General features: G+C 46.2%; 1 protein-coding gene across 2 annotated transcripts in view; it reads left to right on the forward strand.

The window, feature by feature from the left end:
* The window catches only part of PXN (paxillin), a 47,213-nt gene that overhangs the window by 27,063 nt on the left and 5,457 nt on the right, over positions 1 to 14,693 (forward strand). For both annotated transcript variants that reach the window (XM_033001493.2, XM_033001494.2), the window contains exons 4-10: positions 1,041 to 1,180; positions 1,554 to 1,755; positions 2,245 to 2,380; positions 12,707 to 12,877; positions 13,222 to 13,395; positions 13,953 to 14,034; positions 14,389 to 14,537. In XM_033001493.2, coding sequence (XP_032857384.2) covers positions 1,041 to 1,180; positions 1,554 to 1,755; positions 2,245 to 2,380; positions 12,707 to 12,877; positions 13,222 to 13,395; positions 13,953 to 14,034; positions 14,389 to 14,537 — 1,054 coding nt within the window. The remainder of the gene's footprint in view (positions 1 to 1,040; positions 1,181 to 1,553; positions 1,756 to 2,244; positions 2,381 to 12,706; positions 12,878 to 13,221; positions 13,396 to 13,952; positions 14,035 to 14,388; positions 14,538 to 14,693) is intronic.

A 14,693-nucleotide genomic window follows, 5' to 3' on the forward strand; every position in this document is an offset into this window, starting at 1 on the left:
GGGATGAAGCACATCCTCTTCAGATTGCGTGTTTGGAAATTTTTTTTTCAGTCTGAAGAGAATTATAATAACTGCCCCTATGGAATTTCATAATTGTTACTGGTCTTATGGGTATCAGAGTCCTAAAACCTGTTACGTATTTACTTTCTGAGCATAATGTGGTAGTGTGCACAAGACAGAAGTTCCCATTTTGGATTTGGAAAGTATCTTTTTTTTGATAAAATAAGAATCTCTAGAGCATTAGAAGTTATTTTTTCATTTGTAAAACTATGAGAAAGTAATTTCCGTGCCATTGACGATGGGAGGACTGTTATTACAGTGTAATTACTATAAAAATCACTGCATTGGTGCTGAGTTTTGCTTTGAAAGAGTTTGCAGTTATGTGTGGTAAATGAGATCACTCATATAGGATAAGGAATAATCACAGCCAGTGTTTTGTACACACTTGTGCACAGGTAAACTTCTTTCGGGGCTTGTGTATTTAACACAGTAGAAAACAGTTTAAACTTTTTAATAAATTGATTAGAGTTCCCCAAATTAAAGGTTTGAGGACTTGAAAAAGGATTTCTGCAAGAGGCTACCGCATAACCTGCTGCTTTTGACTTTTTGTTGATGGCCTGAGGTTTGTACTTTGTCTCTTTCTCCATTTGGTGATAGCCCTGCATTCCCTTGCTTCAGGGGGGAGAGTTTTGCTGCTTGGTGTGATGTCAGCTTGAGCTAACGGTTCTGCTGCAGTTCTGTGAGTCTTGGATCTGCAGACAGTTAACTCTTTGCTAGAGGGCTGTGCAGCACACAGTCCTAAAGTCTGAGGCCCTGCCCATCAATGCAATTTCTTAGTAACTGACAACTGAAGATGTAGCTGAGCAGTGGCTGTGTTGTAGTCAGTTCACAAAGCACACATCTTCTTTCCCGCAGAGCTAAAAGCATCAACTTGAAAAGAATACAGTACATGGGTAAACTTTGTGAATGTAATGTAAGTTCCCCTCCATCCTTCTGCTGTATCTTGACACAGAAGTTTCACACTTCCCTTCTATCTTCAGTTTCCCAAACAAGCAGAAGTCTGCAGAACCATCTCCCACAATGACCAGCTCTTCCCTGGGCAGCAATCTCTCAGAACTGGACAGACTTCTTCTGGAACTGAATGCTGTTCAACATAATCCTGCCAGTGGCTTACCAGCAGGTAAGGAATAACAAGACATTTGGTATGAATGGTTAGTTTGATTCTCAAAATAGTAGCCTGGTTTTTCCTTCCAGCATCCTAACTGAGGGAGACCCCTCCAGCCCCCGATGAAAGATTCATTTAGTTTGGGTGGGATCTCTTGAGATCTGTGGTGCAATACCCTGCTCAAAGCCAGGCCAACTTCAAAATTGGCTCTAATTAAAGTTTCAAAGTTAGATTAGGTTGCACAGGCCCTTGCACTGTTAAGTTCTGAATATCCTCAGAAATGGATGTTCCACAAGATTTCTGGGCAATTTGTTGCTCTTGCCTGTGATTAGCAGGTATATATGTATCTAGGTGTCTGAATGGTTCTTTTCTATTCCCCTTTCTTAAGATGAAGTCAGCAGAAGCCCATCACTGCCTAGCATGACTGGACCTCACTATTTTGTCCCAGAGAGCAGCAGCTCTGTGGGAGGGAAAGCTGCACCCCCTACAAAAGAAAAGCCGAAGCGAAATGGCGCACGTGGGATTGAAGATGTGCGTCCCAGTGTGGAGAGCCTGCTTGATGAGCTGGAGAGCTCTGTGCCAAGTCCAGTGTGAGTACTGTTTTGGTGGTTGCTGGTTGGGGTGGGACAGGCTCCTGTGGGAAGAGTGACTGTAGTGCAGGGGCAGATGCTGCAGGAGAGTGACAGACAGAAGATGGGCTTTGTCTAAAGGGTTGGAAACGAGGCAAGTGCATGAAGATGCTGGTGCTCTTTTATCTACTCCTGGATGAATTCATCTGTACCATGAATTCAAAAACTCAGATTTACAGCTGATCACAAACACCCACTGTCTGACAAAATGAATGTTTGGTCATCGGTCATTTCTTAACGGATGGTGTGTGTGTGTACACACTCGTGTTAGGCTTGGCAGAGAGGCAGGGTCTGTATGTGCTGTGGAAGCTGGGTCTGCGGGAGGGCTGGCCAGGGTGGGCAGTGCTGAGGAAACTTGCCATGCTGTGCTTGCTTGGGGGAGCAGTGGGACTTCTAGTCTAGGAGTGCTCTCCGAGCCTTAAATGCAAAATTTTTTTTTTTCCTTGTCAGCCCTGCAATCACTGTGAGCCAAGGTGAGGTGAGCAGCCCGCAGCGGGTCACCGCCAGTCAGCAGCAGACCCGTATATCTGCTTCTTCAGCTACACGAGAACTGGATGAGCTGATGGCATCTCTCTCTGACTTTAAGGTACCCTATCATGACAGTGTAATAGTTCATCTTGTCCCTCCCCACCCCTCAGACTCTTTTTCCTGTTAGCCATATCTGCTGACCTTGTTTGGTCTCCAGAATGTCATCTTTACATCTCAAACTTGCTCTGAGAAACTTCCTGTGGTGTTATTTGTGCTTCCTGAGTGCTTCTGTAGGTGTTCTTGACTTTTTGACTGCTATAAATTTTCATTACTGGCAGGGTAAGGCAGTTCTGGGATCTGTTTTTCCTTCAGTTCTGCAGTTTGTCTATTTGCCAAAGATAATGAGCTTAGTTACTGCTCAGTACAGGGTGAATTATTTTTCTGTGCTACAACTTAACACGAAGTAGGGGAGCATGGAACACCAGTCTGCTTACTGACAGAGACCAGGGTCTGTTCTTTGGGATGACCCTCCTCTTTGAGGAGTGTATTTTTACCCTGATGTGCTTTCCCCAAGGAGATTCTTCCAGGCATGTGGTGTGAGCACTGAAGCCTTTGCATCAGACACCTGGATACTTCAAAGGCTTCCATCTTAAAACAATATCTCTTATTCACCTCAAAGTGGGATTAAAGTCTGAGCTTCTTGTGGGGGCAGTTGATGGCAAATACTATTCAGAAATAAAACTACTGTATTGGAAAAGAACTGCTACTTCAGTCACAAGTAGCACATAAAAATCCCATAATAGGATAAGCTCAAGAGTAACTTGCCCATGGTCATCTTGATATGTGGAACACTTGGCATATATACTTGGATAACTTGTTCTTTTATTTATATATGTATGTTATCATTCTTGCACTAGATGATTAACTGTGGAGCTTATTTTCATGAGAGTTCATTTATCCATAATCGTAACAAAATGAAAAATATTTTCTCTTCTACTTTCAGCTGCTTTGCTTATACCCTTACTGAATTATTCACTTGAATTTGTCCTGAAAGGGTGAAGAAAACAAATATCTAGCATATTCTCTTTGTTGGGTTTGTCTTTCTTGCATACACATGCGAGTCTGCTTTCTAATCCTAAGAAAGCCCCTAACTCTGTTTTTCCCTCCCATGGAAGGTTCTGCTGATGCTTAGTGTTTCTTGCCTGTGCTGAACTCCATCTCCTACCATGACTTTAGGTGGGGCAACAAGAACTGAGGAGTTTTGTGAGGAGAGGTAGACCAGTCATTCAGTGACAGCTTTGCTGTTTGTTGTTCTCTCTGTGCCACCATTCATGTGAGTGCTTTTGATGTGTGCTCAGGGTTTCGTGGAGGTCATTACAATACCTGGAGTTTTGACCAAATGTGCAAGTTCAGAACCCAGCAGTGAGCATGCACGCTCTGCAGGACTTCGCTTACCTTGCACTTACTGGAATTGAATTCAGTCAGCCATTTCTGGCACATGTACTTCATTTTGTGAGAATCTAGGAGTTGCTCACTGTTTTCTCTAGGCTTACTGTAGTGTGTATTTAGTCAACTGCAAATATTGACACCTTAGTGTTGCCCTTTTCCCCTCCATATTAGGTCTTGTGGTAGAGTGCAGGATATCCACAAGTGGCTGTTCAGTTGGGTTTCAAAACTGCTCTGTTGTGAAGCTGGGGAAAGTTCCCACCTGTGCTGGAGGCCTACCCTGCCTTGCTCCTTCTGTGTGCTGTGGGAGCTTGAGTGTTACAGCCTTGTGCCCCTGATGCTTTTCTCAGGGCTCAGAAAACAAGCTTGGGGTGTGGTTGCTGCCACCAGCCTTTGCTCCTAGGTGAGCTCTTGTCAACTGCAAATGACCTCACCCAGCACAGGTTTTCCTTGCAAGATACAAGGAGGGGACATTTCTAAGTGTGCATGTTCAAATGCTTTGCAGTCTTGAGAAAAGTCCTAAGAATCTTTGTGCAACTCCAATAAAATCTGCATGGCAGAGGCAAGCTGGCTTCTGTAATACTGCCTGCCTTCCTGTCTTAGTTTCTGGTTGAGCTCTGAGAGCAAACTGAACTGCAGCAACATTTTAAGATCTGGGCTTTATAAACACAGCATTAGTATTTTTGCGAGCCATTGAACTCATCTATGTCTAAATGTTCTTCCTGAAGCACAAAGAACATGTTTTTTGTGATCATTTTCCTTTTGTTAATATTGTCATTGGCTGTTTTTAACACTTACTTTACTTTTTCCTGTCCTCCAGGTTGCTTCATTTTCCCTACAATCCTTGTTTGGTTTTACCTCCTCTGTTTGTGCCAATTAGTGGTGGTAGCTTGTCTTTAAAAAATGAATTTCTGGTCTGTACCAGTGGCAGGATAGAAGAGAAGTGGAGTCTTTGCAAAGATGAAAGGCTGTTGTTCAAGTGCCAGACCTGTGTGTGGTTGCAAGAAATAGGACAGAAAAACTCACTATGATGTGTAACTGGTTGGAGTTGGTAGTTGGTACAATTAGAAGTTGTGTTAGATGAGGATGGGAGGAGTGGAGGCACTGATGTTTAATTTCCCTCATACCCCAGAGTAAAAGGTGCTATTACAGGCTGATACATTACCCTCTTATCATCTTTTGCTTGCTTTAATGAGTTGCTCATTCTTTCTGCTTACAGAATCCATTTGATTTTGCTTATCTAGCTCATCAGTCAGTGGGCACCGAGATTACTTAATGCACTTGTTTTTTCAACCTCTGCCATTTCTGTGTAATACGATGCTTTCCTACTGTGTAGCTAGGTGCTTGTATTTAACTGTTCTATTACTGTTGAGTGTTTAACCACTGTTCTTATTTTGGAGCTAGTATGTTTTTAACGTGCTGGAAATACTTGCTTTTGAGCAAAATGGTAGTCTTGCCCTGAAAATTATTTGACTTCATTTCAAGGAATTCTGGAAACTAAGTGGAAACCTGGTTACTTTTACAGGTACATCCATTTTAGGTAAAACACAGGGGGAGGGCAATATTGGGAAATTTCCTTATTTTAATTACTGAATGTATTTATTAGTCCTTTTTGTCTCTGCTGTGACTGTGGGTCTTGCTGTGCTACTCGAAGGGAGGAGCAATCTGTAATGAATTGTGGTTCCCCCATTGCTCTTTTTTTTTCTGAGCATGGTCTCCCTGTAGCACGACTGTTGTGACTTCACAAATGTGTGTGTGCCTGCCAGCTCCTGACCCCTCAAGATGGGAGCAGCTGAGGTCAGCTGAAAGTATATGTCTCTTCCATCTACTGGCAGATTTTTTGCGTGTTCTGGTTAATATTATCCTTTTATTCATTATAAGCGTCTCAAAGTAAGTAGAGACTGAGATACCATACATGGGCTTAGGAAGTTTTGTGCTCTGGAACCTTAGAGCACAAGTGTCTAATTTCTTGAGGCTTCTTTGGAAAATGTGACTTAAGAATCAGAGCAGGTCTTGATAGCTCTTGGATTGGAAATCCTTTATGGATACGTTTTTTAAAACTGAGAGGGCTCAGCACTGGTCTTAGGTTGACCTACTGTGTGAACTTTTCCAAGCCACTGTTGTGATTTTCCCTTTTTAAGAGAAAGGAGTCATGCCAGTTTGTCCCCTAAAATTTAGCTGAGAGCCACTGAAAATGGGGAAAGGAAGAACTGTGATCTTTTGTTTTCAAAAGACCCTAGAAGTCAAGGAGAAGCAAAAACTCTATCCAGTTGCTCTTGTTAGAGTGTATTTTGGATCAAAATTAGTACTGATTTTATTACAGTGTAAATGTGGAGTCTTTGGCCTAGGGAGAAGAGGCTAATCTAGCCACCTAAGCAATGCTTACAAGGGCATGAAGTGACTGACAGACTTGTGTAGATTCAGCATGTGTCACATCCAAGGTGAGATTAGTGATGTGAATAGAACAAAGCCCATGTCATCTATTCTTGCTGTGAATGCCCTGAAGCTTTGTTTTCATTGCCATGAACTCAGCCAGCTGGAGCATTTCATTAGTGTATCAAGAATAAAATGTCATGTTTTCTATTCATTGATTGCTTTTTTTCAGCTTTGAAATGTAAAATTTACATGTCTGACTGAGTAAGTTAATGTGACCTTTACTCACAGTCTAGACATTCCTGGGTTGGTAGCTGGCTTCCCAGTGGCCACTGCATGGCCCCATCAAAGCTGCAGGTGAACACATGGGCTGTCACTTAGAAAGTTGGCATAGAAAAAGGATCTCAATGGCTCTAGAACTGTATCTCCTGTAATCTCTTGTGAAGATCAGCACAATGTCATACTGGTTCTGCCCTTTGACATCTCGTTTTCCTTCCTTACTCTTGGAAGTAAGGTTTTGGATCATTTTGGTCATGATTGCTATAATGCATAATTCTTTGATTTTTTTTTTTTTTAACTTCTCCTTACCTCTGTCTTCTTTTTCTCTCCTTATTTCTTCTGTCTTCTTTTTGCAGACTAGTTCCACTATGTCTCTGATTTCTGAACCCTCCCTAGAAGCAGTTCCCAGTTCAGCAAATGCAGACTCCAGCAACACTCCTCACAGCTTAACAGTGCTATCTCATTCCAAACACCCTTCTTCAAATCGCAGTGGGGACTTGCCAGTGCCAACATCTGCCCCCTCAGCGGTCCCCTACATTGAGGCAGGCAGTAACGCTGTAGTTCTGCCTACTTCAGGGCGTTCTCCACGTATGCCCTGTTTGCCACAAACGGTCCCTGTGCCCCCACCACGAGTCTCTTCTGGTTCAGCTACTTGTGGGGAGCAGATGACCTCTGCAAGCTTGGTTCAGCTGAGCAGAAAGCCTGATGCTTCTAGAAATGTTTTTCAGGCTGTGCCGGCTTCCAGTGTGGAGCTTCTGTGTACATCTGCTAATGAGGAGGCACAAGGGCTAGAGAATGGTTTGGCAAAAGAGACTGAGAAGGAGCAGAGAACTGACCCCAAAATCTCAAGTGTACCAATTTCAAACACTTTAAATGGGCAAGGGAAGGGGCAGATACCTCAAGAGCTGGATCAGCAGAGAGCATTCAGGGACAATTCAGCCCTTCCTTCCCGGGGCAGAAATGTGGGAATAGCTTTAGATGAGCTGTGGGCCCTGGAGCTGTCTGCACATGTGCCAGAGGTACATGCAAAGAATGACAGCATTTTGAATCCTGTGTATGAACCTTCTGTTGTGGCCCTGGATCGGTGGGATGTCTTCCCAGACACTAAAAACCAGTTGGGCTTTGTAGTGGATCAAGGACAGGAGCTAAAAGCTGAAGTACCACATGAAACCAGGGTAGATGACTGTCTTGATCTGGTCAGGAAGAGGCAGGGCAGAGAGAGAACTCCTAGGAAGGCAGGTACTGCTAACATGAACAAAGGTGGAGAAGACCAGGAAAATGAGAAGTTCAGAAGCTCTGCAGTCGCTCTGGAATCTCCTGAAAACATTTGGAAAGCTGAATGGGATCTACCATGCATCTCCAAACCACCCATTGAGAGGATTTCTGCATCAGGCCAGGCAGGCACTGAATGAATGTAGGAGTAGGATGAGTACTAGCTAGGAGTGTTCTGACAGCGCACTAACATTTTGTGTGTGGTGTGAGTGTGCCCAGACTCACCCACACTAACAGCATGCAGCTCTGAGCAATGCTACTGACAGCTGCATGTCATGGGGGTTTGAAATCATCTGCTTTATCTTGTGGTCTCTTCTGCATGTCAGTCAGGAGCACAGAACGTGGCAGTTTGTGGGGACTTCCCTGTGAAATGGACTTCTATTCCCTAGCTGGGGTAAGGCTCAGTCCACAGAGGCCTCTGAAAAGTTCAAGGGCTATTTCACGCCACTGGAGGATGTTCTTGACTTGGGTTGGCAGCGCCTCTGCTCTGCTAGCCTTTTTAGGTCTCATTGCTTGAACTGTTGGTGTTCCTTCCAGCACTGGAAGTACGCTTTGTGCAACAGACAGCTCTGACCAAGAGTCTTATGCCTGTAAAGGGCAAACACAGGGAGGCTGCTCTGTGTCCTTGTGATGCGGAGGTTTCTTCACAGCAACAACTCAGTGGAGTGGTCATGCTGCACCCCCTATCTTGGCTTCCTGCTGGTTAATCTTTCCCTTCCTTTTCTAGATAGTTATTTTTGGCTGCTGTGATTATCCTTACGGGGTTTTTCCTTGTACTGACTCACTGTTCTGGGCTGTGCCAAGAGGAATTTTGGCATTGTGGAATAAATGTCATCACTCTTCCTGCTCACAGTTGTCACTAATGGCTTGAGTTTGTGCTATTGCATCTTGGGGCTTGCTCTGACATTGCTCTTCTCTGCTGATACTATTACCTTTGTCATTTAGATTAAATCTTTAATCAAGAGGACAAAAGAGACTGCGAATGTGCATCCAATGTATCGTGACCTCTCTTCAAGGCGTAAACTAGGTCCTGCCATATTTCACAAGACCAAATCCCAAGATCGCTTGATTGAAGAGCTGCAGGACAGACTGGGCATCGCTAAACAGGAACAGGAAGAGTGGAAAAGCCAGGATGACTGGCTGACAGAGGGGGTCATTATCACTGCCAGACCCCAGGGGGAAGAGCAGAATGGTGGACAGCAAGTAGAGAAGGTAGAAAGCAGGGACGTGTGCTGGGAAATTCCAGCATGTCCCTCTGTCCAGATAGCATTGTGTGGAGGTGCAGGTTAAGTTTCTGAGTGTCCTAAGCAACACAAAATGAAGAACTAACTCTTTTACTCACCCTTGTTTGGCCTGAAAAGGGAACCAGCACATTGGTCTTAGTTCTTGGTGTTTAAGAATTGGAGTGGGATCTGAGGGTGGTGGTGATGATATCTGTTTGGGCAGTCTGCTACTATCACATGTCAAACGTCCATGTGGGAATTATTTTTAAAACTTCACTTGGAAGCCTGTCATAGAGGTATGCTTTGTTTTCCCCAGTACTGTACCTGTGCAGGAAGTTGTGGGTATAAGATGATGCTCTTCCTTGAGCTACACAGAGAAGCACGTTTTCTAGTTCCCTTCTCTTTCTTGCTGCTTTTTCCCCTTAGATAAACATACTGGTAACAATTAGCCTTCCTGTTGCAGGAAGTGCTTGTTGGTTCCTCTTTGGTTTTATTCACCTTTCTTCTTCCTCCATGTCTTTCTAGGTGGTTTTTCCTCCAGAATCCCCGCTCCCCCCAAGGAGGACAGTCTCTGTTCCAGCCTCTCCCCCTCCTCAGCCTTCCAAAGAAGCTGCAAAGACAGTTCCTGCTAATGCTGCTCCCTCTCATGTCTCTGGCCCTGCACCTCTCCTCCCACTCCCGCCTCAGCCTTCTCACGTGCCATCTACCCCAGCTCCTAGTCCAGTTTCCTCCTCTTCCTTCAGCTTGGCTCCCCAGCCTCTCTTCCAATGGGAAACTTCTGATGATGATTATCATGAGCTTTCTGTTGTGGGCACCCCGCCTTCTGAAGATCCTAGGCATTCCTGTTCTCCCCAGACATGGACCCCTAGCACTAAGACAGTTGTTTCTGTTGGCTGTCAGACTGAAGATGACGCTTTCTTCCCACAGATGCAGGCAGGCTTTGCTCTCTGGTTTGTTTTTTTGGCAGTGTTTTCTATTCCAAGTACTGCTCTCAGCTTGATAGCTCAGTAGATACAATGTTCAGGTAAAGGCTGGTACTAAGCTACTGGACAGGAGAGAAGACTCACTGGCAAATTCTAATCCCAGCTGTGTCTGCCTAGCACTGCAAAGCACATGTCTGTGCAATAACCTGCTGGGGTGTGTGTGGCTCCTGTCTGTCCTGATGATCACTTTGTGCAGCAGGGACTCTATTTCCCTCTGAGATGAAGAAGATAGCTCTGAAATACAGGCTGCAACTCTCCCTGACACAATTTCTCATGGAGTGGGAGAGTAAAAGATGGCAAAATCTTGATACTGGAAGGAGCAGATCAGCCCTTCCTGTGTTTTCCCATTTAGACAGGTGTCCACAGTGCGAGTGGATTTGGGGGAGGAGATGTTATGATCAAGAGCTGTGTTCTGCATCTGCTGTCAGGGAAGGGCTCCAGGATGGTGGGAAGTCTTAATGTCTATGAGCAGTGCAGTAGTGTGCAATGTTATGCGTACAGCCAGCTTTCAAGCAGTGAGCAAGGAAACACCTCTACATCTCGAACTGTTGTACTTTTCAGGTGACCTCTGCTCCTCCCCTCGTCCGCAGTGCCAATCTGCTGGCTGCTCATGCACCCCTGGGCCCCCCTGGCCCTGAGAAGGCAGGACCTCCTTTCTGTTTGCTTAGCATGGTGTGTTCTTCTGGTTGATGAGTGTGCTGCAGATACTGTGGGGATCTGCTCCGAGAGCTCCCAGCACTGTTAGTGTAGATGATATCCTGTAGTGCATGGTTTGCTGCTCATAGAGCTCCTAACTGAACTTGACTACTGTCAGACCTCAGGGGTGAAGGGTGGGAATTTGAAGGGCCTTTGCATGATGAATTTATGTGGATGCAGTACTGAGTGTCCCCTGTAAACAGCAGGCATTGTGTGCAGGAGGTGGAAACTAACCTCTTTCAGGTGGGGACATGTGTGAGTTGGCAGGAAGGCTGGATCACCAGGCCAGATAGAAATTGTACTGTGCACAGGTAGCTGTGCCTGCACTGAGGTCAGCTGTGGCTTGCAGGGGTGTGTGGTCCCTACAGGCAAGGGTGAAGTGTTCTGTGGCTACATGTTGAATTCATCTCATCTCCTTTCTCTCCAGAATGGTATTTGTTATTTGTATGTGGCTTTTGTGCCTGCCCTGCCTGGTGGCCACAAGTCCCTTGTTAGATTGAGAGAGGGATATGACTCTCTTGACGCGGTCAAGCCCTTTTCTTCCTGCTGTGATGTTGAGGAAGCCCTGGCTTTGTCCTGGGACTCTGGCCTGGCTTTGTGTACAGAGCCTGTTGTCTCCGGCTGTGAGAAATGTCCTTGCAGTGGTGTGCTTTGGAGACATCCACTGTAACTGTTTGGTAGCAAACAACTACTGTGTGGCTGAGGGTTTGGTTTAAGCTCAGGACATTGGAGTGTGATGGGTCTGTTCTGTCCTGCTGGACTAGGAGAGGTTGCAAATTATGAGATGTCTGGGAGGAGGAGGGGAAAAGCTGTCTGTTGGGCTCCGTTGGGAGTCATGCTGCATGCAAGGCAAGGCTGATGAGGAGTATGTGTATATGTGTGTGTAAAAAAAGCTAAAATTATGTATGTCATGAGAATTTTTATACAAACAAGTAGAAACCAGGTCTTGTCATTGAGTAAACTAGTTGACTACAAGTACAACCAGCTGCAGGACAGGGAAGAGAGCTCCTCCTGTGGCTGGAAGGGCAGGTTCTGCCAAGGCTCTGAAGTACTTCAGTGTGTCCCTGCTCGCCTGGCTGTGTTTGCAGCAGGGTGGTGGGTAGTTCACAAGTGTAGATTTTATGTCTGTTTTAATCTATCCTCTTAGTAGGAGAAAATGTGCTTCAAACCAACATCTCAGGGAGGGACTTCTTTGGGTCTCTCTAAACCTGACTAGCTATTGCAGTGCAATGTCAGCTAAAATAATCTGCATTTTGTTATTGTGATTTGTCTGCAAAGGAGACTTTGGTGGCCAAAGAGAACGTATACTTTGTAAGTTTCTGAACCTAAGTAAAACATTTCTCCCCTCCTCTGGGAAGCCTTTCCAAGCCATGTGTACTGTGGTGCTGTGAGGTTCAGAAACAGCCTCTGAGACAAGTATCTTAATCCCTTTCCCCCCACCCCTGTGCATTTCTAGCTGTCCGACAATAGACGTGGCAGTCTTTCCGTTGCAGTCCTGTCTGCTAGGGCTCTGCTGTGGGTGCACTGCCCTCTCTGTAGGTAAACAGCAGGCAACTGGAAGAGAGTTATTTCCTTCCTGCTTCCACTTGCTTTGCTCAGGCGTGGGATGAGGGCCACCTGATGGGGGCAAAGGAGACCTGGCGAAAAGATCTGCAGAAGGAAGGGAAGGGAGGAAATATTCTGGACGAAAGGGAGGCGAGATGAGGAAGAGGAGAGGGATTTCTATCAGAGAGGAGAGGGTGACAACTGAGGGAGAGCAACAGCGTAGGAATGGAGAGAGGTCAAGGGGAAGGGGCCCTCTGGATACCATCTCTGCTTTGTCAGCTGGCCAGGAACTGATGAGGTAAAGGGAGATTTTTGGCAGAGGCTTAGAGAGCACTGTGCTGATTCCTTGGGATCTGCTGGTGACTTTTGCTGTATGCACAGTGAAGGAAAATGAAGTCCTTGGTTCACAGCTCTGCTGTTATACATCCCAGGGTCTCTGCATGTCTCTGCATGGGCAGAATACATGTGTGTATCTGATCCTCACTCTCACTGGCTTCTGCAGAGAGTGTGGCTGTCTCCTAGCAATCTCCTGTCCATCTCTACAGAGCTACTGGCAGCAACAGCAGGCATTTATTGTGTAAGCACAGCAGCGCTTGGCTTACAGTCTTTGTTTTCTCTTCCCTGCAGTTCATGGCACAGGGGAAGGCTGGGAGCAGCTCCCCTCCATCCACGGCCTCCAAGCCTGGCAGTCAGCTGGACACCATGCTGGGAAGTCTCCAGTCTGACCTGAACAAACTGGGTGTCGCTACTGTTGCCAAAGGTGTCTGTGGAGCCTGCAAGAAGCCTATTGCTGGGCAGGTGAGTTGAAGGTGCTGTCTCATTGCTGAATCTTGGGCTGCAGCTGGGAGTAATGGGGAGGGCTGTTTCGTGAGGCTGAAGAGACTGGAGATGCTGGAGAAACTGAAGTACTCTATTTATCCACTGGCTAGGTACGCTGTAAGCTCCTCCAGTGACCTCTACCCTGCCCTTGAGGGACTGCCCTCTCCTGAGATGATAGGTAATTCAGTTTTCATGCTACCCCAGTCCAGGGCTCACTTGAGTAGTAGAACTTATCATTCTTGCTGACCTCCAGCTGGTATCTTGTCATGTGTTCTAGGGGAGAGGGAGATAGAATTGTCCTTCATAATTTGTCTTCCCAACAGGTAGTTACAGCCATGGGGAAAACCTGGCACCCTGAGCACTTCGTCTGCACCCACTGCCAGGAAGAGATCGGGTCGCGGAACTTCTTTGAGCGGGATGGTCAGCCCTACTGCGAGAAGGACTATCACAACCTCTTCTCCCCTCGCTGCTACTACTGCAATGGGCCCATCCTTGATGTGAGTTCCTTGGGGGGAGTAAGGGCACTGGCAAGCTGCTGCAGGCCTGGATGTTAAAAACTCCACCCCTGTGTTCTGGATGGAAGATTTTGTTTGGGGACTTCTGTTTTTCTTTCGCCCTGTCTGTGAAAGGGAAACAACTTGGCCCAGTCAAATTCTTAACACTAGTGAGAGGGGTTAGTCTCTCTTACCTTTGCTGAAGTTCCTTCAGAACCTAACATCACTCCATCATTCCAGTAATGATTCCTCAGCTTTTGTCTATTGGTAGCCTTTACTAACAGGCACCAGTGCTAGTCCTGAGAGCTGGACGGGGCCCTGTATAAGGGAGGAAGTAGTGCGTAAGATCCTTTTAGGGTTAAAAAACCTGTGCAGTGGGGAAAGCGTGAATGAGACAGAGGGGGGCCAGAATTGACTCCGCTCTCTAAAGGACAGTCTATTTTAATGCATGCGCTTGTCAGTACCAACATTAATGTGTTCTTCCCCCCCACCTAGCCCCGCCTTACTTTCAAGCTGAAGTAATCATTTACATGACTTGCACTTTGTCTTCTTCTGAACAGAAAGTGGTGACAGCTTTGGACAGGACATGGCACCCTGAACACTTTTTCTGTGCCCAGTGCGGAGCTTTCTTCGGACCTGAAGGTATTGCTGGTTTATGCAATCTCTTCCCTGAACTGCAGACAAGTGTGTAAGGCAGAGCTGCTAGTAGGGGCCAGCCCGAGAGGTGACGGGGGAGCTACTGAAGAAGGAAGTTCCAAGGGACATAGCTGCTTATGGGGGAAGGATGCTAGCAGCAATCTTCTTTCCTCCCTGGAGAGGAGGAAGAGTATGCATGTGCGAATGGGACAGGAAGGGCAGCAGAACAAGGAACAGCTACCTGCTGTATGTGTTAGCAGGGGGAGGGGTGATCCTACCCACACTGGTTACCCCGTAGAGGTTGGCTGGCTATAGGTAAAGATCAGGAGCTGATGCTCTTTGCCTCTCTTCTTTTTTCAGGGTTTCATGAGAAGGATGGCAAAGCCTATTGCCGCAAGGACTACTTTGACATGTTTGCTCCCAAATGTGGAGGCTGTGCCCGGGCTATCCTGGAAAACTACATCTCTGCCTTGAACACCCTGTGGCACCCTGAATGCTTTGTCTGTCGGGTAAGAAACCCAAGGTCCTTTGGTGCTGCTGTACGCCCCCTCTCATTTCCACCCTGCAGGCATCTGGTTCCTTATCAGGAGAAGGCGTCTGTGGGGTAGTGAAGGGCAGCAAGCCCCACAAGATAAAAACATGTCAGCAGCCAAACACCTTCTTGT

The sequence above is a fragment of the Tyto alba genome, unplaced genomic scaffold (genome assembly GCF_018691265.1).
Source record: "Tyto alba isolate M040663 unplaced genomic scaffold, T.alba_DEE_v4.0 Super-Scaffold_44, whole genome shotgun sequence".
Taxonomy (NCBI): Eukaryota; Metazoa; Chordata; class Aves; order Strigiformes; family Tytonidae; genus Tyto; species Tyto alba.